This window comes from Rousettus aegyptiacus, unplaced genomic scaffold (assembly GCF_014176215.1).
Source record: "Rousettus aegyptiacus isolate mRouAeg1 unplaced genomic scaffold, mRouAeg1.p scaffold_m13_p_9, whole genome shotgun sequence".
NCBI lineage: Eukaryota > Metazoa > Chordata > Mammalia > Chiroptera > Pteropodidae > Rousettus > Rousettus aegyptiacus.
This window is the reverse complement of record NW_023416312.1, coordinates 35,539,725-35,562,870: the sequence shown is the minus strand read 5'-3', so window position 1 is coordinate 35,562,870 and position 23,146 is coordinate 35,539,725. Positions and strand designations below refer to the sequence as shown.

Sequence of the window (23,146 nt, the reverse complement as noted above, 5' to 3'; positions counted from 1 at the left end):
CATTAGGTTAAAACAGAGTAACCTCTAAGTTGTTATGCTAACTGAGGCAATTATTGAGTATCTCCAGGTACATAAAAGTCTTGTATATAAGAGATTGTTCATGATCTTAGCCTCAAAGCCATGTCTCTGAAGCAATAACTAGTATAAAATAGAGGAAAAATGGGGTGCGGCTCTGAAGCACTGAAATAACGAGGCACAGACACGAGAATTATAGAGACTAGAGCTTATATACTGTTCTGTAATTTCTTTAAACAAAGTAACAATGATAAAACATTCAATTAATCCCTTTATTGCAGGCTCCTTTCCCCAACACAAAAAAAGAAGTCAGTTTCTGTGACTGCTCTCTTCCTGTGACCTCCTGCCAAAAAACAGAAATGGACAACACTAGGGATTCTCTTCCTCTTTTTATTCAGAAATACGATGAAAACAGCACTGCATACAACATAGTTAAAAAGTAATGTCCAACACAACTACTTGTACTGACCCTGGAAAACATCTACTGTAAATGAAGGAGAGTTTATTAAAAGTTAACAAAATAGTATCTCTCTCCCTGCCCCGACTCACCACCAGGAAAGGAAATGGAAAGTGAATCCAGTATTCGAGAATCCTGTCACTGGTCTAAATTGTATCCTCTTCCATCCCACTCCCACCCCAACCACCCCATCCCATTTGCCTCCTACCTATACTGTTCAGAATACAGTAAATGGGAAAAGAGAAAATGTAACTAGTGAAGTTGAACTGGCCAATGTCTGAAGGGATCTGAGAAATTTTCTTTGTGCTTCTGACAGGGTGACATATAATGTGGTCCAGGCAGAGTGAGGGAAGGAGAAGAATAGTTTTTGATGCAACAGATTTTGTCTATCTATCCCTTTAGGCTCCAATATGCTTTGAGTCTGGAAACAGATGAAAATACTATAGTTAATATCAAAGAGAATGTAGGGAAAGTGAGAGGGGAGGAAATAATATTGCTCCTAGCGACCAATCTTCAATTATCCTTGTTACTGACTCAAATTTAGCTCTTTATCACCCAGAAAGCCTAATCCTCTCCCTTTTCTAGGGTAAAGATAGGGTACTATAATTATCATCATAGTAATGATCATATTTTGTTATTCACTTAAGGATCCTCTCATCATTTATGCCAACACCCATTAATAAGAATCCTCACAACATTCCTGTGAGGTAGATATTTAGATTCCCATTTTACAGATGGGTTAACTGAGGCACAGAGAGGTGATGTGACTTGCCTAAGGTCAACCAAGTGAGAGATGTGAAAATATGGAAGAGAGGTAACTTATGGTAGCACCCTTAGTGGCAGATAGCCATATTTGCCAGTGAGAAAAGTGCTAAATGTTTCTTTAAATCGGGCATACTCACTTTTTTCTGTGTCCACATCTCTATATAGGTATTAGCACACTGTGGAAAAATCAATAATTTCCCTTGGCCTATTCAAGGTTAGGTCAATTCCCAGTGTTTTGATTCTGGAGTTACCATTTGGGGGCAGGATAAACCCCCAAGTTCCTGGAACTGAGATCAAAGAAATGCCTAACTTTGAGAATCTCCAAATTCCTGAATTTTGCGGATCACTTATTTTTGAGAGCTGCTGTACTTCTAAAAATGTCACTGTCATATACATAAGCACTGTGTTCTAGTTGTTATCCACAGGTGTACAGGTTAATCATTCAGATACTGCTATACACATACGCTGAACAATTAAGTAAATAGATGTCACAGTGTGGGAGCTAAGTTTCTTACTGTTTGAGTGGGAGGTTACAGATAAGTAAAGGGAAAAGGCTAGAATGATCTATTTGATAATAGGTTGGAGTTGGAAACATCAGTATGAACTCATGTTTAGCTCAATAAAGATACGTATGATTACACATAGATATATTCATATATATATATATGAATAGGTGTATATTCATATATATGTATATATTATATTATATATATATATATATATATATATATATATATTAGTGTACACATATTTATTTCCTTGCTCTATCAGCCAAGATGGCCTAGAAGCAATAACACCCCAGGAGCAACAAGTATGCCTAATGCCCAGGTCTTAGTTTCTAATACTATTCTCCATTAAAAGGAACCAGGACACTTAAAGATATGGTTGATTGTATGAGTGGACTAAAAAATAAACCAGATGAGCTGGGAGCATCTTGTAGTGTCAGAAGATAAGTATATGCTAAAAAATTTGATGGGGATATATTAAAAGAACTTGGGAGTCAGCCCAAAAGAACATCCAATAGCTAAAGTTGGAACAATTTGAGCAAACAAAAGTTTTATTGGATTATAATCCAAAGTATAAAATAAATATCCATGAGCCCATACTGATACAATTAAATGACTGCATAAATAAATAAATGATGGAGAAGAAACAAATCTCCCATGCAGAATTTTGAATAATTTTTTTGTAGATATTCACACTTGACGATGTGGTGCATAATTCGCCACTCCTTAAGTGTGGGTTGCACATGGTGACTTCCTTCCAAAGAGTACAGTATAGAATATGGGGGTGTGGGAGAGTACAGAGGAGAAAGCTAATAAACACTATCTCAACCAGGTGATCAAGGTTAAATCAAGGAAATAAGTTGTGCTAATATGATGTGAAAAAATAGCAATTTACTTCTATGATCTTTCTCCCCAAAACCCATGACCTCAGTTTAATCATGAGAAAAACATTAGACAAATCTCAATTGAGGGACATACGCCTCAAAACTCTCAATGTCATAGGAAACAAAGAAAATCTGAGAAACTGCCACAACCAAGAGCAGCCTAACGAGATATGAATACTAAATGTGATGTCATACCTTGAATGGGATGCTAGAACAGGAAAAGGATATTAGGTGAAAATTAAGAAACTCTGAATAAAGTTTGGACTGTAGTTAATAATGATCTATCTATATTACTTCACTAATTATAAAAAAAAATGTGCCATAGAAATGAAAGATGTTAATAATAGGAAAAACTGGATGTGAGGTAAAGGGAAACTCTGTATGGTCTTCACATTTTTTTTCTATAAATCTAAAACTGTTCTAAAAATATTTTTTCTTTAAAAGAAGTTACCTCACTAATCTTTCTTCTTGCGCACAATTCACTCCACCTAATCTACCCAATCAGTTTACATTTCTATTTTTCCTGAATTTTCCAATCATAATTATCAATATATTCAGCTGCCAATCATTTACAGATAGAGGAACTCCATTGCAATAAATGCCAGGATATTATCCAACCCTATCAAACAAGGCCATTTTTCCATGCCCTAGGCAACTGTCCACACAATTGCACTTTGCTGGTATGAGCACAGAGCATTCAATTAATCCTAAATGCTACCTAAGAGAGTTTTCTTTTCATCTCACTATTTAGCAACATTCTATGCTCTTTTGGTGCAGTACTGTATTGTACTGTATTTGAATATCTTTATGAAATACTCTGATATTGAAATGATTTTTTCATTATTTGGAGGGGAGAAGGAAATGAGAATAGGATTAGAATTCTTTCCTGACTGCAGACAATTAATAAAGCATTTAACAAAGTCTATCACTACTTTACAGGAAAGAAATTTGAATTAAAGCTTAGGGATGTCAAGAACAACAATATTTATGAATTTAATTTGACCATCCTAGTTAGTACAACAGTGTGTCTGATAGCCTTGGTTTATTAATAGATTATATGGTCCAATGCAAAAGATTCTGAGGTCTAGTGGCACAGGACAGTTATGAACTTTGGAAATGGGAGTCTTAGGATCTAAATTCTGGAGAAAATGGGTAAGTCCTTGGATTCTATGGTGAAATATAGTACCAACTACTCAATTATAAGCTTAAACCAATGTATGATGGTAATTTACCTTTAAAAATCTGTCTTAGAGCTACATATAATTACTCTTTAACAGACTGTCCCTAGATATGTCCTAGTGCGTTAGCAATTAGTCTACAGTGTGGAACTTGTACAACCAAATCAGGGAAAAGTTTACATTAAAATAGCACTAATAATAGTAAAAATCTACATGTCATTTTGAAAAATACAGGCAGTCCTTGAATTTGCAACCAATCATGTAAAGTTTAATTTGGTTGAATAATAAAATCCTTGGGAGGATAGATGTGCCGGTCTATAAGGCCTCAAGGAAACATCTGGGGAAAAAATCTGACCTGTATTTGTCTCATCTGTAAAATATGAATGATGGATAGTATCAGATGGTTAATAAGAACCCTTATTTGGGGCTAGAATTCTACGATTTAGTCAGAATAGACAGTCTTGGGAGGTAGTAACCTAAAGTATTCAAGCAAGGATTGGTTAAATATCTGCCAAGGTAAAGGGGTTCAACATGAAGACAACCTTTAGGAGAGAGGCTGAGTCCAAAGTTAAGTGTTGTAAACTCCCCTGCCCTCACCTCAGAGAGAGAAAATAAGCCATGTGGAGGTAGATCTAAGGTCCAGGGCCTGGAACAGTGTTTTATGTCCCAGAGACTATTATGAAACAGTCAGATTGGGCAACCAAATATGTATATTATGCAATGTGCTATCATAGCTAAAAGAAATGACTTAGGTGCTCATAGCAGTTTCAGAATATCAAATTGCTTTTTGTATTTCAGTTTTCACTAAAAGCCTCTTACATTCCATTTGAAACACAGAACTGCGTGCTAATAATGCCACAGAATGAACAAATATTTTTTCTTACAACCACTCACCTTTGTATAACATGGCCCCACTATGTGATTCCCAACATGCAATATGCTCATAATAGTTGCCTTATGTAAACAAAAGAATAAACAGTACAGTGCAGCCCCTCAAGACACCACCATCTCAACAGGCTGCCATTTGAATGAGGTTTGTGATCACAGCACTTTTAGTATCCTATCCAAATCAAAGTTCCCCTCTATTTGTTTTCAAGATTATTCTAGTTCTGTTTGTTCCTGTCACTGCCCAACATACTCTCCTGGAACACTTTTCACCTTACTGGCATGTCAATGTGTGCTTTGGATATTTGTCCAAATTTAACTTAACAAAGAATGTGATTGTGCTGTAAAATCTTTAATCCTGAAGGAAGAAGAAGAGGAAGAAGGAGAAAGACAAGATGATCCCTTCATTCCCTTTGGTGGACTTAAGAAGCAGAAGCACCAGCACTGTCTAAAATCAAAAAGCAAGAACAAACGGATTGAAATAACAAAACTTCTGAGTTTTGTACTTGGCTTATTCACTGAGAATATGTCCTATACTCACTCAGGACCCAAATCCATGTAAATCCTACCAATAAAATACATTGTTATGCCCTCTTCTGTCTAGTAACCTGGAAAAAGTCATTTTAAAACATTAGCAACCACTTTTAAGCACTGATTCAAAAAAAATATTGATAAGAATTCTAGGAAACATGAGAAAAGAAAAACAGGGGGAAAGGGAAGCAGCATATGCTTGTTCACAGCCTTGAGTTTGATTCCTGTTTTGTTAATGTAGGAAAAATGTCCTATCACAGACCATAGTTGCCATACTTTTATTCAACCTATGTGGAGTTTGGAAAAACTGGGGACTAGATAGTGGAGAGGTGAAGATGGAATATGAGGAATCCCCATGGGAAGCCAGCTATTTTTTTCTCCAGTATCATCAACCTGGCTCAGTGAGCTGCTCCAACCCCATTCCAGAAGCAAGCTGAAGTTAAAGAGGAAAAGATGGTCATGACCTCAGCTCACACACATGAATGAGATCAGCACAGCTTTTCTGTTGTGGACTGTACTGCTCACATGGTGTCATGGCGACGGCGGTGCAGGGACAGGTGGTCAGAGCGAGAAAAGCTACGGTTGCAGTCCGTACACCTGAAGGGCTTGATGCCTGTGTGCTTGCGGAAATGGCGGGTTAGCTCATCTGAGCGAGCAAATTTCCAGGAGCAGCCATCCCAGGTGCATTTATAAGGCTTCTCTCCTAAAAAAAAAAGGAATATGAAAAAACAAGAGGAGTCAGAGAAGTGATGTTTGGATACTGAAGAGATAACAGAGTACATGACCTTTTTTTATCAAGGCTTTGGTCAAAAGGTGAGTCAATTCCTTTGAAAATATGCTCTCCTTCACCTTCACAGAGGACCTAAAGAGAAGCTAAGATGACAGAGTGAATGGCACGTAGGCACTGGCTCAAACAGGCCTTTGCTTGAATTCTGGCTTTACTACATACTAGCTGTGTGACCTTAAATAAATTACTTCTCTGTGACTGGATCTCTGTTTTCTTCTCTCCAAAGGAGGATAAAAATGTATCACAGGGTTATTTGATACATTTTCTTTTCCGAATACAACTAGTAAATGATAAAACTGGGATCCAAACTGAGGACTTTGACACTTTCCACTGTACCACACTGTAGTAACCATATCCTCTGCTCTACTACCCCTCAACAAATAGTCTAAAAGAGAGCCATATACACAGGAAGAATGTGTGATTCACTAGAATGAGCCCTCAGCTCAGGCTACAGGCCTTCTGTGTAAGGTCAGTAATTCAAAGGCATGAAATGGAATGAGAAGAAGTATCAAGCCAAACTTTTTGAAATAGTCCCATGCTCATTATTCCAGTTACATGCAGGTTCTATGTGGAAAACATATGCTCTGCATGAAAAGCTAAATGAAAAATACTTTAACACAGTATGACCCATATTGATGTACAGATCACACACCACATATTTATATACTCAGAATAAAGATAATATCAGTATACTTAAATATAAATTATGAGAGAAATTAAGAGTAAGAATATCCGGAAAGAGGATGAGAATGGTGGGAAGAGGACTTTCTCTTTTTACTTTTCACTTTTATTGTTTGAATGATTTAAAGATCACAATGTTATATCTTGTAAGAAATTTTCTTTTATTTTCTTTGCTTTTAATTTACTTTTAATTTATTGGCATACAGTATTATATTAGTTTCAGGTGTACAACATAGTGATTAGACATTTATATACCTTACAAAGTGATCATCATGATAAATCCAGTGACCATCTGATACCATACATAGCTACTATATTATTAACTATATTCCCTACTGTATCTTACATCTCTGTGACTTATTCTATAACTGACAGTTTGTACTTCTTAGCCCCCTTCACCTTTCTGGCATATCCCCCAACCCTCCTATATAGCAACTATTAGTTTGTTCTCTGTAATTATGATATTATTTGTTTTGTTTTATTTGTTTATTTGTTTTGTTTTCCAGATTCCACATATAAGTGAAATTTTTTTTATTCTTCTGTCTTACTTATGCTAGCATAATACCCTCTAGGTCTATCTATGTTGTCACAAGTGTCAAGACTTCATTTTTTTTATGGCTGAGTAACAGTCCATTGTGTGTGTGTGTGTGTGTATGTGTGTGTCACATCTTCTTTATCCATTCATCTATTGATGGATGCCTAAATTGTTTTTATATCTTGGATATTGTAAATAATGGTGCAATGAAGATAGGTGTGCATCTATCTTTTTGAGTTATTGTTTTCATTTACTTTTGAGAAATAACCAGAAGTGGAATCACTGGGTCATATGGTAGTTCTATTTTTAATTTTTCGAGGAGCATCCATACTTTTTTCCATAGTGGCTGTATTAGTTTACAGTCCCACCAAATTTTTTAAATAAAAAGATAAGAAGCTATATGAGAAAAAAATGGGCAAATCTAGGTCATAGGATTAGAGTAATGTTTGTTTTCTTTTTTTTTTATTTAAGTATAGTTGATATACAATGTTATATTAGTTTCAGGTGTACAACATAGTGATTAGACATTTATATAACTTACAATGTGACCACCCTGCTAAGTCTAGTAACTATCTGTTTTCTTCTTAATGCATTTCTATATTTCACGTCTTCTACAATAAACATGTATTATTTTATTATCATAAACAAGAAATAATGCAGATAAAAATGCATGAATATTATAATGGTCTTTCTTCCTCAGGTTCTTTCTCCCCATCCTTTAAATTATCCAGGGCATTTACTTTTATGCTGTTCTAAATTCTGGTGGCAATCTGAATTCTGGTTTGCACATATTGCTTTTCAGCTATTGCTCACCACCTACCAATCCTCCCAAGTGTTTACAAATTAACTGTACAGCTTTCAAAAATGAGCAACAGAATGGAACTCATTCTTACTCAGTTTTGGATCGTATTTAGGCAATCATTTTGAGGATTAAAGATGTCAATTACTTATCATTTCGATATTCATAAATTGCTGCATTAGCTGCTATAAAAAATGAGATAAGGTTAAGACAAAAAGTTGGCCAATGAAATGTTATCGACTATAAAGAAAAAGCTACACACATACAGTGGGATCTCATTTATGTTTTCTAATCTCTCTCTCTCTCTCTCTCTCTCTCTCTCTTTCTTCCTCTCTCTCTCTCCCTCCCTCCCTCACACACTCACACACACAAACACACACACACACACAAAACACACACAAAGAAAAAAGGGGTCTGGAAGACTACATTGCAAATTACTAACAGTAGGAAGAAGAATTAGACTATAAATGGTGTTGAGAGTATGTAAATGGGATTTTCACTTTTTAGTCTATATAATTCAATCCCATCTACACACCTCCCATTATATTGCTATAAACTTTATTGCAATGTCTCAAAAATTTCTCCTGGAAATTCCTATATTCTCTACGCCCAAATGAAGAAAATTCAACTTGCAAAGCAGTGACACCCTGTGGCAATTGAAGCTCATTGCTAGAATATATAGATTAGTGTACAGGGATTCAGTAAGGAGACCAATTTCCTATTTTAAAAGCAGTTACCTTTAATTATTACTGAACAAGCTCTTGATTGTGCCAGTGAAGTCCACCAGACACAACTTATGACCTCCGTCAACATATCATCTAAATCGAAGAACAAAACACACACAGGGAAACTAATTCATAATATAAACTATACATATAAGTATGATACAAGTTTCAAAGCTAGATAATCTGTGAGCTGATCCACTGAACTAGAAGCATGGGTGGATTTCAGATAGGTAGAACAGAAGGTAAAAACCAACCCAGTCTGTTGGGGGCATGGGCTGCTAAGGAACTACAATGAAAAATATATACCCTGAAGAATGGGATATCTTTACAGAAGTCCTGTGAAATGACTTCTGTTATAAAGGCCAGACTACAGAATTTGGGTTTTTGCATGAAAGGCAGTGACATACCAAAAGGGATGCAGTATGGACAGTCTGTTTCAGATATAAGAAAAAGGAGATACACTGAATATAAAGAACTTAAAAAAAATAATAAAATAGACTAGAACTTAGTTTCCTCTTTGTTATCATTGTGCTCAAATTGTAAATGATGCTAATAATAAAATCCTCTTTCTTGCCATGACAGAGAGCTCCCATAACGCTCCCTCTCTTGGTAAACCATTGTCTGAAGGCAATAGTGTGGGGAATAAGTAACACTGAAAGTTTTTGAAGTTAAGAGTGACTTAGTAAAAGTTGTACATTGGAGTGATCTAGCTATGGTATGCAAGATGGATTACAATGACTAGGAAGCTACTGGGGTAATCTACTTGTCTGGCATATAAAGAAGGTGCTCAAATTAATTATTTATTGAATTAACAAAGGAATCAAGAATAAATTAACAGAAGATTCAAATAAATAAAGTCATAAATGAGAGAAGAGACGTTATAATGGATTCCTCAGATATAAAAAGTACCATAAGGGACAATTATGAATGATTATATTCCCACAAACTAGATAACTTAGGAGAAATGGATAAATTCCTAGAGACATACAACCTTCTAATTGGAATTAAAAAAGAAATAGGAAGCCTGAACAGACTAATAACAAATAAGCAGATTGAATCAGTAATAAAAACTCTCACAACAAAGTCCAGGGCCAGAAGGCTTCATGGGTGAATTCTACCAAACATTAAAATAATTTATACCAATTCTTTTTAAACTCTTCCAAAAATTAGGAGAGGAAGGAATGTTTCCAAACTCATTCTATGAGGACAGCATGACCTTGAAACCAAAACGAAAGTACTATAAGAAAACTATAGGTCAATATCCCTGATGAAAATCGATGCAAAAATAATTAATGCAATATTAGCAAGTTGAATTCAACAGTATATCAAAAGAATCATACACCATGATCAAGCTGAATTTATCCTTGGGGTGATGAAAGGATGGTTCAATGTACTCAAATGAATCAATGTGATATAATACATTAACAAAAGCCAAAAAAAATCTACTTTATTATCTTAACAGATGTAGGAAAAACATTTGACAAAGTTTAACACCCATTCATAATTAAAACTGTCAATGAAATAGTTATATAAGAAACTTACCTCAACAAAAGAAAAGCCATATATGACAAACCCACAGCTAATATCATAATTAATGAGGAAAAACTGAAAGCTTTTCCCTTAAGATCCAGTACAAGGCAAGGATGCCCATTCTTACCATTTTTTTTTCCAACACAGTACTGGAAATCCTAGTCAGAGCATTAGAAAAGATAAAGAAATAAAAGGCATCCAAAATGGAAAGTAAGAAGTAAAATTATCTCCATTTGCAGATGACATGATCATACACACACACACACACACACACACATATACGTACATACATACGTATATATAATCCTAAAGATTAAATAAAACACTGTTAGAACTAAGTTAAAAATTCAGTAAACTTGTGATCTATAAAATCAACATACCAACATCAATAAGATATTTATACATACATGAAAAGTATCTGAAAAGAAAATCAAGAAAACAGTCTGTTCACAATAACAACACACACACAAATAAAATACTTAGAAATAAACTTAACTAACGAAAGACTTGTACACAGAGAATTATAGTTCCTTCTCTTCAACGAGACAGCTGAGTAGTCTCCCCAAAAGATGCAGAGATGCAGATCTTTATGAAGACCCCAATGGGCAAGGCCATTATGCTCAAGGTCAAGATGGCAAGACCATTACACTCAAGGTCAAGCACAGAGAAATCACTGAAAATGTCAAAGCTAATATCCAAGACAAAGAGAGCATCTCACCTGACTTGCAGCATCTGATTTTTGTGGGCAAACAGCTAGAAGGTGGCTGCACTCTCTCAGACTATAAAACCCAGAAAGAGTCCACCTTGCATTTTGGTGCTTCCTCTGCAAGGCAACATCACTGATCCCTCCCTCCACCAGCTCACTCAACTGCGACAAAATGATCAGCTGCAAGTGTTATGAATGCCTGCATCCTTGCACTGTCAATTGCCACAAGAAGTGTGGCCACACCAACAATCTAAGCCCCAAGAAGAAGGTTAAATAAGGCCTCTCCACTGTCCTCTCAGCCCACAGGGCAGCCACTTGCCCAAACCCCTTGGCCCTTGGGCCTAAATAAAGTTTCTGTTTCATTGACTGGAAAAAAATATAAAGCACTGATGAGAAAAATTAAAGAAGACAGATAAATGGAAAACTATCCTATGTTCATGCATCAGAATTAATATTATTAAAATACCTGTAATATTCAAAGTGAGCTACAGAGTCAATACAATTCTTATCAAAATCCCAATGGTATTCTTTATAAAAATAGGAAAAAAATCCTAAATTAATATGGAAGCACAAAGACCATTTACAGCCAAAGCAATTATGAGCAAGAGCAAAGCTAGAGGAATGAAACTTTTTAATTTCAAAATACATTACAAAGCTACAGTAATTAAAACAGTGTAGTATTGACTTAAAAACAAATGTATAGACCAATGAAACAGAATAGGGAGCTCAGATATAAATGCATTCATCTACAGACATCTTCAACAACATGCCAATAAGAAACAATAGGGTAAGGATAGTCTTCAGTAAATGATGTTGGAAAAACTAGATATCCAGATGCAAGGGAATGAAATTAGACTATTTCTTCACACAATATATTAAAAAAAACTCAAAATGGATTAAATACATAAAAGGAAAACCTAAAAAATAAAACTACTAAAAGAAAACATAAGGTGAAATCTTCTTGACATTGGTCTGGGCAATACTTATTTGGATATGACACAAAATCACAGGAAACAAAAGCAAAAAAAGACAAATGGGATTCCATCAAACTAAAAAGCTTCTGCACAGAACAAAAAATAAACAGAGTGAAAAGGCAACATATGTAATTGGGAAATATGTTTGTAAACCACATATCTGATAAGGAGTTAATATCCAAAATAAATGAACTCATATAGCTTAATAGCAAAAACTGCAAATAACCCAAATAAATTAAAAAATGGACAAAGGAGTTGAATAGACATTTCTCAAAAGAACATATGCAAATTGCAACAGGCATATAAAATAGTCAACAGGTATATGCTCAACTTCACTAATCATCAGAGAAATTCAAATGCAAACTAATATGAGATATCACCTCATATGTTTTAGAATGGCTTTTATTAGAAAGACAAAAGATGGCATGTGTTGGAGAATATGTGGAGAAAAGGGAATCCTTGGTGGGAGTGTAAATTGGTATAGCCACTATAAAAAAACAGTATGAAATTTCCTCAATAAATTAATCATAGAACTACCAGATGATGTAGCAATCCCACATCTGAGTATATATCAAAAGGAAATAAAATCAGTATCTTAAAGAGATATCCGCACTCCCATGTTTATTACAGCATTAGACATAAAGCCAAAATATGGATACAAAATTAATATTCAGAAATTGGTTGCATTTTTATACACCAATAACAAACTATCAGGAAAATAAGACTATAAACAGAGATTCATGAACATAAACAGTGGATTAGTGGTTACCAGAGGAAAGCGGGGAGTAAATAGGGGTAAAGCGGGTCAAATATTTGGTGACAGAAGGAAATTTAACTGTGTGGTGAACACACAATGCAATAATACATTCGAAATATTATTGACTATAACTGTACACTTGAAACCTATTTTATTTTATTAACCAATGTCACCACAATATTTTTGATAAAAAAAGAAAAAAGTTCACAATCCCATTTACAATTGTATCATAAAACACTTGGGGATAAATTTAACCAAGTGTGGGGGTGTAAAAGACCTATACTCAAAAAATTATAAGACACTGAAGACCTAAATAAGTGGAGGCATATACCATGCCCATGGATAGGAAGAATTAACATTGTTAAAATGGCCCTACTCCCTAAAGCAATCTATAGATTCAATACAATCCCTATCAAAACACCAATGGCATTTTTCACAGAACTAGAACAAATAATCCTAAAATTTATATGGAACCATAAAAGGCCTTGAATAGCCATAGAAATCTTGAGAAAGAAGAACAATGTTGGAGGTACCACACTATCTGATATCAATCTATAGTAGAAGCATGGTACTGGCATAAAAACAGACATGTAGATCAATGGAACAAAACAGAGAACCCAGAAATAAATCCATACTTATATGGTCATTTAATCTATGCTAAAAGAGGCAGAGATATACAATGGGATAAAGAAGTTTATTCAATTAATTGTGTTGGGAAATAGGACAGATAAATGGAAAGGAAGGAAGGAAGGAAGGAAGGAAGGAAGGAAGGAAGGAAGGAAGGAAGGAAGGAAGGAAGGAAAGAAGGAACTGGACCACCTTCTTACACCATAAACCAGAATAAAGTCAAAATAGATTAAAGACAAATTTAAGACCCCAAACCACAAAACCCCAAGAAGAAAACATAGGCAGTAAACTCTCTGACACTGATTCTAGTAATATTTTTTTTCTGATATATCTCCTTGGGCAAGAGAAACAAAGAAAAAATAAATAAATGTGACTACATCAAACTAAAGAGGTTTTTCACAGCAAAGGAAACCATCAACAAAATAAAAAGATAACCTACTGAATGGGAGAAGATATTCACCAATGATAGATCTGATAAAGGGTTGATATCTAAAATGTATAAAGAAGTCAGACAACTCAACACTAAAAACAAACAAGAAACAATCCAATTAAAAAGTGTGCAGAGGACCTTAACAGAAATTTCTCCAAAGAAGACATATGAAAAGATGCTCAACATCACTAACCACCAGAGAAATGCAAATTAAAACCACAATATCATCTCACGCCTGTCAGAAAGTCTATCATTAATTTTGAAAATCAAGTGTTGAGGATGTGGAGAAAAGAGAACTATTATGCACTGTTGGAGAGATTACAAATTGGTACACCCATTATAGAAAACTGTTTGGAGGTTAAACAATTAAAAAACAAAACTAGCTTTATGACCCAGAAATTCCACTTCTGGGTATTTATCTGAAGAAATCCAAAACACTAATTTGAAAAGATTTATGCACCCCTATGTTCACTGTAGCACTATTTACAATGGCCAAGATATGGAAGCAATCAAAGTAACCAACAATAGACAATTGGAAAAACAAGAGGTGTTACATATATAATGGAATATTACTCAGTCATAAAAAAGAATAAAATCTTATCATTTGCGACAACATGGATGGACTAAGAAGATATTATGCTACGTGAAATAAGTCAGACAAAGACAAATATCATTATATTAATGTGTGTGGAATCTAAAGAACAAAATAAATGAAGAAACAAATCAGATAAAGAGAACAAACTGATGATTGCCAGATGAAAGGGTGCATGGGGGGCTGGGTGATAAAAAGTGAAGGGGATTAAGAAATACAAATTGGAAGTTACAAAACAGTCACAGGGATGTTAAGTACAGCATTGGGAATATAGTCAATAATATAGCGATAGCTATGTATAGTGCCAGGTGTGTACTAGACTGGGGGGATCACTTATTAAATTATATAAATGTCTACCTACTATGCTGTAAACTTGAAACTAATGTGAAATAATACTGTCAACTGTAATTGAAAAATTAAAATTAAAATAAAAAATATCTAATAAATTTTCATTTAAAAAACAAGCCAAATTATGGAAACAACAAGTGCCTATTGATGGATAAAGACATGAGATAGATATATATATGTGTATATATATATGTTGTATATGTTATATATCCATATTATATCTCTATATATTATATATATTCTATCTATATATTATGTATATATTATTATAGATATATATAATGTTATATATATATAAAATATTATTCAGCCTTAAGAAAGGAAACCCTGCCATTTGTAACAACATGGATGAACCCAGAGGACATTATGCTAAGTGAAATGAGCTAGATTCAGAAAGACAAATACCATATGATCTCATGTAGTATGTAGAATATAAATGTCAAACTCATTGAACAATATGAATGGTGGTTACCAGGGTCTGGTTGTGGGGTGTGGGAAGATGGTAAAAGGGTACAAAGTTTCAGTTTTGTAAGATAAATAAATCCTGGGAATCTAATGTACAACAATGTGACTATAGCCAATATTGTACCATATACTTGAAATTTGCTCAAGATGGATTTTAGGCCTTTTCACCCCACCAAAAAAAAAATAACTATTGGAAATGATGTATATGTTAATTAGCTTGATTGTAGTGAACATTTCACAATGTGTGTGTGTGTATCAAATCACCAAATCATACATCTTAAATATAGACAATTTTATCAAATTGATTCTTTCTTTATTCTTTTGGGTTCTGAAATATAAGTTCTTTCTTTAGTCCAACAATTCTTGTGCTTGATACTGCCAGTAAAGGGAAAGGAGGGGGAAACACCAAATTAAAAAAAAAAAAAGCTTGGGATGCAGGCTCAAGCTGATATTGACCACTTTCCTTCATAGTACAAGTAATAACATTATAACTATTAGATGGTATTTTAGTAACAGTGGAATTTCTGGTTTCCATGTACTTATCTTGCCTTTTCTTTTTCTCTTTCTTTTTTCTTTCTTTCTTTCTTTTTTTTTTTTTTTTTTTTTTTTGCGATTCCAGGTAGTTTTGCCTTGATCTTTTCAACAATCGACTTGGTATGATCAAGGGGCGATGCAAACATAGTGATCAGTCTGGGTCTTGTACCTCTCATGGACAATCAGAACATGAAAATGAGCAGTTTAGCAAAAATCAGAAGGGTGATTCCATTTAAAACAGGACCAACATAGGTCATCAGCCACATGAAGACAGTCAGCTTCAAAGAGTCAACCAGATCATCTACCAGAAAGAGATAAATGAGTTTTAGGGCCTTGTTGATGTGCATCATGGTAGCATTCGTGTAATTATGGAAAGCTTCTGAGGACATAGCAATGTCTACATCCAGGTAAGCTTTGAATGGATGGCTTTTTTCTGACATCTGCACAGCTTGGATGACAGACTTGTAGACCCTGAAGCTGGTGGCGACAGAGAGAAAAGCCAGGATGAGGTAAGAAACCACACTGATGACACTGAAAGCTGCCAGTGAAAGCACCATGATCAGTGTGGTGCCAAACGCAAATCGAGTCTTTGTCACAACTCTGCCAGAAAATCAGATCCTGCACCACAAGGAAGGAGCTGCAGCTCTTCGTCCCCAGGGCAGGGTAGGCTCCCAGGCTGCCACCACCACAGCAGCTGTTGAGGGCAGATGGCTTAACCCTGGAGGATGACGAGATTGACATGGATGGAGTAGCCATCAAAGGATCCTCTATGGCTGCACGAGCAAGAGTGGAGAGGGGTGAAGACAGATGTGGGGCAGGAGAGAGGGAGGGACAAGAAAATAATCCAGCAGCTGATTCTCTGAAGTCCCTTTGCTCCTCCTGCTTGGAGAACAGACTCTGACAGGCTGGCTCAGCAGAGAGCAGCGAGAGGGCCTATATATACTATTTTTAATGGTAAAATATAACTCAATAAAGTTTGAGGGAAAAGAATAAATTAAGACAAAAAGCTTATGAGGTAGCACTGAATCTTGAAAGAACATTAATAATAGCTAACATTTACTATTTACTATATGCCACATATTGTACTGTTTTTTCACTATTAATATTCCCATGTAAGGGGAATGAGGCAAAAAATGTGAAATATCTTTCAGCTAATTAGTGGTAGACTGGGATGTCAAATCCAGGCAGTGTCGTTTCATAATATATGCTCTTTGCAACGATGTCAACATGCTCAAAAGAGCTATTTGAAGAAAGAAATAATAGAACTTTGGAAACAAATAACTGAGGAAGAAAATTTAACTTTGGGTGGTAAACACAATGCAATAAACATATTACTGAACTGTATACTTGAAACCTATATAAGTTTATTAACCAATGTCACCCAAATAAATTTACTAAAAAATTAAACCCATGCTTAACAATGTTAACTGAAGGTAAAGTTTGGATGTTTTATTTATTTTTTTGTTATTGTCCTCATATTTTAATCTAGTTCCTAAAAATGAGACCCATAAAAAAAGGATTTCATTTTTTGGTTTTTGTTTCTACTCTCTCCAAGAAACACATTAAGCTTATTGCTAAATTGTTCTTGCTAATTTGGAATGAGTAATAATTTAACCTCAATCTATGTACTTGCAATCTATACAAGGTTAAATAATAATATTTTCTTTGGATTATCTCTAGATAATTTTCCCTTTGGTAGTTTCTTTCATTTCATACTGTTTATTTAGAAACACTTGGATAACCTAGATGAAGGAAACATAGATCAAAAGTCTTAAACCACATGTGCTTCAGTTAAACAGACCTTTAATAATAAAGACATTGAGTTAAAAAAAGAATGAATGATAAATTTTGAGTCTAAGTGAATGGGTGATGCCATTATTAAAACTGGGACTTGGTAGTATGTTTAATGGCAATTGTTGTGTCTGTATTTTCTGCTTTGTATGATTGTCAGCTCAGAGGAGATGAATGGCTTCATTGCATGCTAGAGGCAGTATCCAGATGGGCAAGAGCCTCTGGCTCTCTGCTAAGAGAATATCTACCAGAGACATGGATATCACCCTCTGGGAGCCTTTGAAATGAACCCTAATCTTTGGAGGACAATTAATCAGGCATTTCTGCAGCTGCCTCAGTTCCAAGGAACCTGTGGAGTACCAGCTACAGAGAAAAGTATTATCTAAGTTGCATAACAAGGTGTGATTCCAGGGTTTTTTTTTTACCACTTGCTAAATGTGTGATCATCAGCAAACTTACTACCTCTGTAAATAGTATGTCTATCCATCCAGTCACCCAAAACGGAAATCTGAGTCATCAGTGTCCCAATACACTTCCTTCTCTCCACAGCCACTCCCAACATCCTAGCAAGGCTCTCATTATTTTTAGCCTGGATCACTAAAGTAGCCTCTTAAGGGGTCTCTCCCCTTCTACTCTTGCACCTCAAGTCTTCCACCACCAATCACTGTACTTATATGCCATTTTAATGCTGGACTTCTGTCAGTTATTACAACAAGCTTGGCAAGCTTATTCCAAGCTCACAACTTCTTTACTCTGCCTAGCTAAAAACAATACTCTTTCCTTAAGCTTTTGGGACAGTTGGTTCCTTTTCATATTGCTTATGTTATTCAATGTAAAAGCCTTGTTTAGATACTGATTCAAATAAACTTTTAAAAAACATTTATTAGATAATTAGGGAAATTCGATATTAAGGAATTTATGTGTTAGTAATATTATGCTCATTTTTAAATCTTTGCCTTTTAAAGATATATTCTGAAGTATTTATGACTAAGATAATATGATGACTGTAATTTGCTTCAAAGTAATACAGTGTGGACTGGGTGACTTGGTAAGGGTATAAAAGAAACAAAATTGGTCATATACTGATGATATAATTGTTGAAATTGGGGAGGTACATAAGAGTACAGTAAACTATTTTACTTTTGCATGTTGAAAATTCAGGTTTAAATAGTAGTCTCTTAAGGGTTTTCCCCCTTCCACTCTTTTTTTCCCCTCTTTAATTCCCCTCCCCCACTTCCACCCCTGACCAAAGGATGTTGCTGTTTCCCTTTAAGAACTGGATCTCTGAAGGTGGGGCATCTCAATCCATGTGCTCGCAGCTCACCGGAGGTGTGAACCCAAGACCTTCTGCATGTAAGAAGACATGCTAACCATTACACTATGGAGCCGCTGCTCTCCCTTCCACTCTCGCATCTCAATCTTTCTACCACCAAAACACTGCACTCAATATGTCCTAGCTATGCTAGACTTCTGTCAGTTATTAGAGCAAGGCAAACTTATTCCCATCTCACAACTTCAACACATACAAACACACACACAATAGTGAGTGGAATAAAATTCTATCCAACAACCCAACATGGAGAAGAATCAGATAAAACATCAATAAATAAGAAAAATATCATGGGAATGTTGAGACAATGCAGCAATGCAGCCTGGAGATCAGTCACCTGATCATAGCCTTTGGGCAGAGCAACTAGAACTTTAGATCCTTTGATACAAATCGTAACACAGCCAACTTAACACAGCATATGTTTCCAAAAAAAAGAAAGTTTCTTCCTTGTTCATGAAGTCCAAATCTAAATTTTGAGCTGGAGATGATTTGGGAGACAGAATCTCACAGGCAGAGGGTATAAACTGATGACCGACAAGTTATATTTGGCACATAGGCAGGTTTCTTTGAATCCATGGTGTTACACAAACTCTTTAGTTAGATGCCAACATTCAAAATCTAGGACATTTCATATAGAAGTCTTTATTTGCTGCTTTTCTTTAGAATTTGGGAGATTTGGTAACACTTAGTTGAAGTTGAGTGACCGTTCTCCTTTAGATGGGGCAGGTTCCTCCAAGTTCAACAGACTCTTTACCAGGTCTGTTTTACTTATTTCTTTTCAAAGGTACACGTTTTTTTCTAATGGTAACAAAGGTATGTTATAGGTTGGTGGTTGGTGCTGAGCTCCAAAAGCTTATTTTAATTTCACTTAATTTAACCTGCCTTTGAGCTTTTCAATACTCATAAACCCTGTGGGGCTCTGATAACAAGGGACGGAGTGATGTATTAGCTGCCTTACTCTTTGCGTGTTATGACTTTCCAGTTTGAAAGATCCACAGGTGTTTGACGGAGATGATGACTATTCAGAAGACACAAGACTTAATGTATTCATAGGTTGGTTGTATAAATGTATTCATAGGTTGGTTGTATAAATGCTACTTTAGAATTGGAACAATATATAGGTGTAAAAACCATGAGTAGAACCTGTGCTCGTGAATGTCTCTTATTTCTCAGAGAGTGTGTGTGTGTGTGTGTGCGCGCGCGCGCGCTGGGGGTGGGTGGAGGTGGGCAAACCTGTATGGATTCTGCGGTGGGCTTTCAGGTGAGAGCTTTTGGTGTATACTTTACTGCATCCTGCAAAATCACATTGGTGAATCCGTCTTCTCTTCAAGTCAAGGGACTCTTCTCCCTGCATTTGGGTCATTACTGCTGGTCTGAGCAAAAAAAAAAAAAAGAGAGAGAGAAAGAAAGAGAGAGAGAGAGAGAGAGAGAGAGGACCAAAGAATGATTTTAAAGTGGAGGCTAAATAAATTGACTTATATACAGTGGGACCACCTCATATGTGTATTTAATTTATGCAAATTTAACAATAGGCCCCCCAAAGAATAAATCATTGAAATAATCCCAGAAATTCTCTCAACTAGGCCATTATGTTCAGTAAGTGCAGTTTCCAGGAAGTAGCAATCTTTCCTTGGGTGGTTTCTGTTCCCACAGAGTATGAGCATTTCACTCTAATAAGTCTCATTTTTGTGTTTAAAGAAATATATTTTCCATACAAAATGGTTGCTAAAACACAGCAAACTACTTCATTAGTTCCAACACTGAAGACGATGCTGTTTTAAATTTAGAGAAACAGTATGCAGTCGTACTTTATAGAAAATTTGCTGTTTTTTTAAAGGTAAAATTGATGATCTACAATTAGAACATAACTCTGTGGTAACATGCACGCCTATATACATGTATGCGCACAAATTCATACTTTCACTGGGAAGGCAATTGTCCTATATTTTGTTGTCCTCAAATTCCTACTATTGTGTCTGAGAATATGTTTCACTTCTATCAAAGACACACACATATAGACACAGAGACAGACATGAAGTAAAGACAAAAGTACTCACTCTTGCTGTAGTCCCTGAATACCCTGTAAGGCCAAGGATCTACTCTCATTTGCGCTCTCCTCACTGTCACTTGGGATTTCCAGTGGAGACATTGAGGTGGGGTCAACTTTCACTAAAAGCAAAGAAAATGAGCAGTGTGGGCTATAAATATATGTGCCTCTGTCATCATTTTCAGGATTCCCAGTTTGGGCTACAATGAGAAGTAGGAGCAAGATAGAGAAATAAAGATAAATCACAGATGGAAGAAGTGTATTTGTATAGAAGCAAGAGAAGAACATTTAAAAATTTTAGCATAGTGGGGAACAGAATTTCCTTTGAGGGAATACTGAGGAGCATTCTGATACTACTAGAATAAACTTCTTTAGAATAGTGAGTGAAATAGGATAGCTTTTGCTAGGATAGAGTCTGGTTATGAGTCAATTCTTTATCTCTAGCTCCCAGGACAGGGTTTTCTGAAAAGTCAGGTTCAATGTTCGTTTGTTAAATTGAACTCTCTGAATAGTTCTCTGGCTACCCTAAAATAAATACCTAGGTTCAACCCAGAAGTAAGAACACATCCTTCGGCTTTTGTGCTCCTAAAAGGAAACAAGTAAACATACCTACTACCTAGTAGGTTCTTTGTATATATTACATCCTTCCCTTGCAGCTATGTTGGGAGAAGCTCTCAAATATTTATTATTAATTACTGATGTTTCAAATGCCTAAAAACTCAACCAGGCGGTAAACGCTCTCCTAGATCTAATGAAAGATTCAAAACTTCTATATAGAAGAAACTTAAGGGTGGCAATAAGGTTGAATGAGGGGGGACTTGGCTAGTGCCTTCAATACATTAATTGTGGATCATTCACTAAAAAGTTTTAAACATACATCTCAGTCTGTGTATGTATTCATGTGTAGTGATATAAATGTATTAGTATACTAAATTGTTGTATATATTTTTAAAAAGGAACAAAAATAAAACATGTAAGGGGTGACAAAATTCATATATAAATTTTGATACTTGTGATCCAATTGTTTTGTGCACCTCCCCACAACAAGATATAAGCATACCATTTTGGATACCACTGGGATAATGGTTTTAGCTTAGCTTGAAACTACATTAAACACTGCTAAAATGTATTCTGTTTATTTAGAGTGGCTCTGGAGGACTGATAGATATTACAGGACGATTCGAAGCCCCATCAAAACATTCCTTGGTGCCACTACTATCTTGATATCAGCAACCTTTCATGTAGGGAATTTCGTTTTCTCATTTTCTTTTTTGTTTGCCTCTCTCTCCTTATTTGAGAATGTATAACCATATTTTAATTAACCTCCTTAAGGGATCTCAAAAACAAGATTGTTATGAACACTTATCATTACCAAAATTAACTATTATTCAATGATGGCATTTTTATTCAAAAAGATACTGAAAAGTCTTAGCAATTTGATGCTTAGAGCATTGTTTTTCAGTCTCCTACATTTAGTGATGGAATGATCATAATATATTGGATTTCAAAGGTAGCAAAGTTTATATATCTGAAATCTGATTCCTAGTCATTCGTACCCACATATCTTCCCTTTGGTCTTTTTAATTCATTCTAAATATTTATCAGCTCCTCATTTCATTAATTTGAATCCTCTCACCATCCTAATCTCTCTTCTCTAATAATACTCCAATTTCCCAATATCCTTCCTAAGGTACAACATTCAAAATTAACTAGGATTTTACAGGTATGGTGAAGCAAAATATCTTGAGCCACTTCAAGAAGCCATATAATTTTTTTTATCATTCCCAATTACAAACTAAAGTAGGTACACTTCCAGGAAAGAAACTGATTGGTGGAGAATCATGGTGGAAGGGAGAGTTAATTTATACTTTTCTGAATTCTGAACTTATTTTTAGAATAAAACAAAAGGAAAGATTATAGCATATAAACTCTTTCCTGCACATATTTTCAAGTTTGTTCGAATCATTTGTTATAAGACAACTACTATCTACCACTGTGTTAGGTTCTCCGGAGATGCACAATGAGAAATAAGATATAGTTTTGTCCTTGAGAAATTTATAATTCAGTTGGGAAGAATTCCTGCAATATAGGTAAGTAAAAGTAAAATGGAGGGTGATAGATGCTAAATGAGGAAGAACACAGAGAAGATGGCAATATTTTAAAGAAGATTATTTTCCTTGCAAGGAAGAGAAAAGGTATGATGTTGGAACAGGCTGGCTAAGTATGCAAGGCTAGAAACATTCTCAACTTGTCTACCAAAGGATTCC

General features: G+C 35.3%; 1 protein-coding gene and 1 pseudogene across 20 annotated transcripts in view; one reads left to right on the top strand and one right to left on the bottom strand.

Moving 5' to 3' along the window:
- Window positions 1–389: 389 nt before the first annotated feature.
- Window positions 390–23,146, bottom strand: part of KLF8 (Kruppel like factor 8) — a 220,370-nt gene continuing 197,613 nt past the window's right edge. For 19 of the 20 annotated variants that reach the window (XM_036227281.1, XM_036227277.1, XM_036227276.1 and 16 more), the window contains 3 exons: window positions 20,890–21,001; window positions 20,066–20,205; window positions 390–5,924 (listed from right to left, as the gene is read on the bottom strand). In XM_036227281.1, the coding sequence (XP_036083174.1) occupies window positions 5,743–5,924; window positions 20,066–20,205; window positions 20,890–21,001 (434 nt within the window). In that variant the 3' untranslated portion in view covers window positions 390–5,742. Of the gene's footprint in view, window positions 5,925–15,745; window positions 16,013–20,065; window positions 20,206–20,889; window positions 21,002–23,146 lie in introns of those variants that run through there. The other variant, XM_036227267.1, reaches the window with a different exon arrangement.
- LOC107497047 lies at window positions 8,960–11,261 on the top strand (annotated as a pseudogene).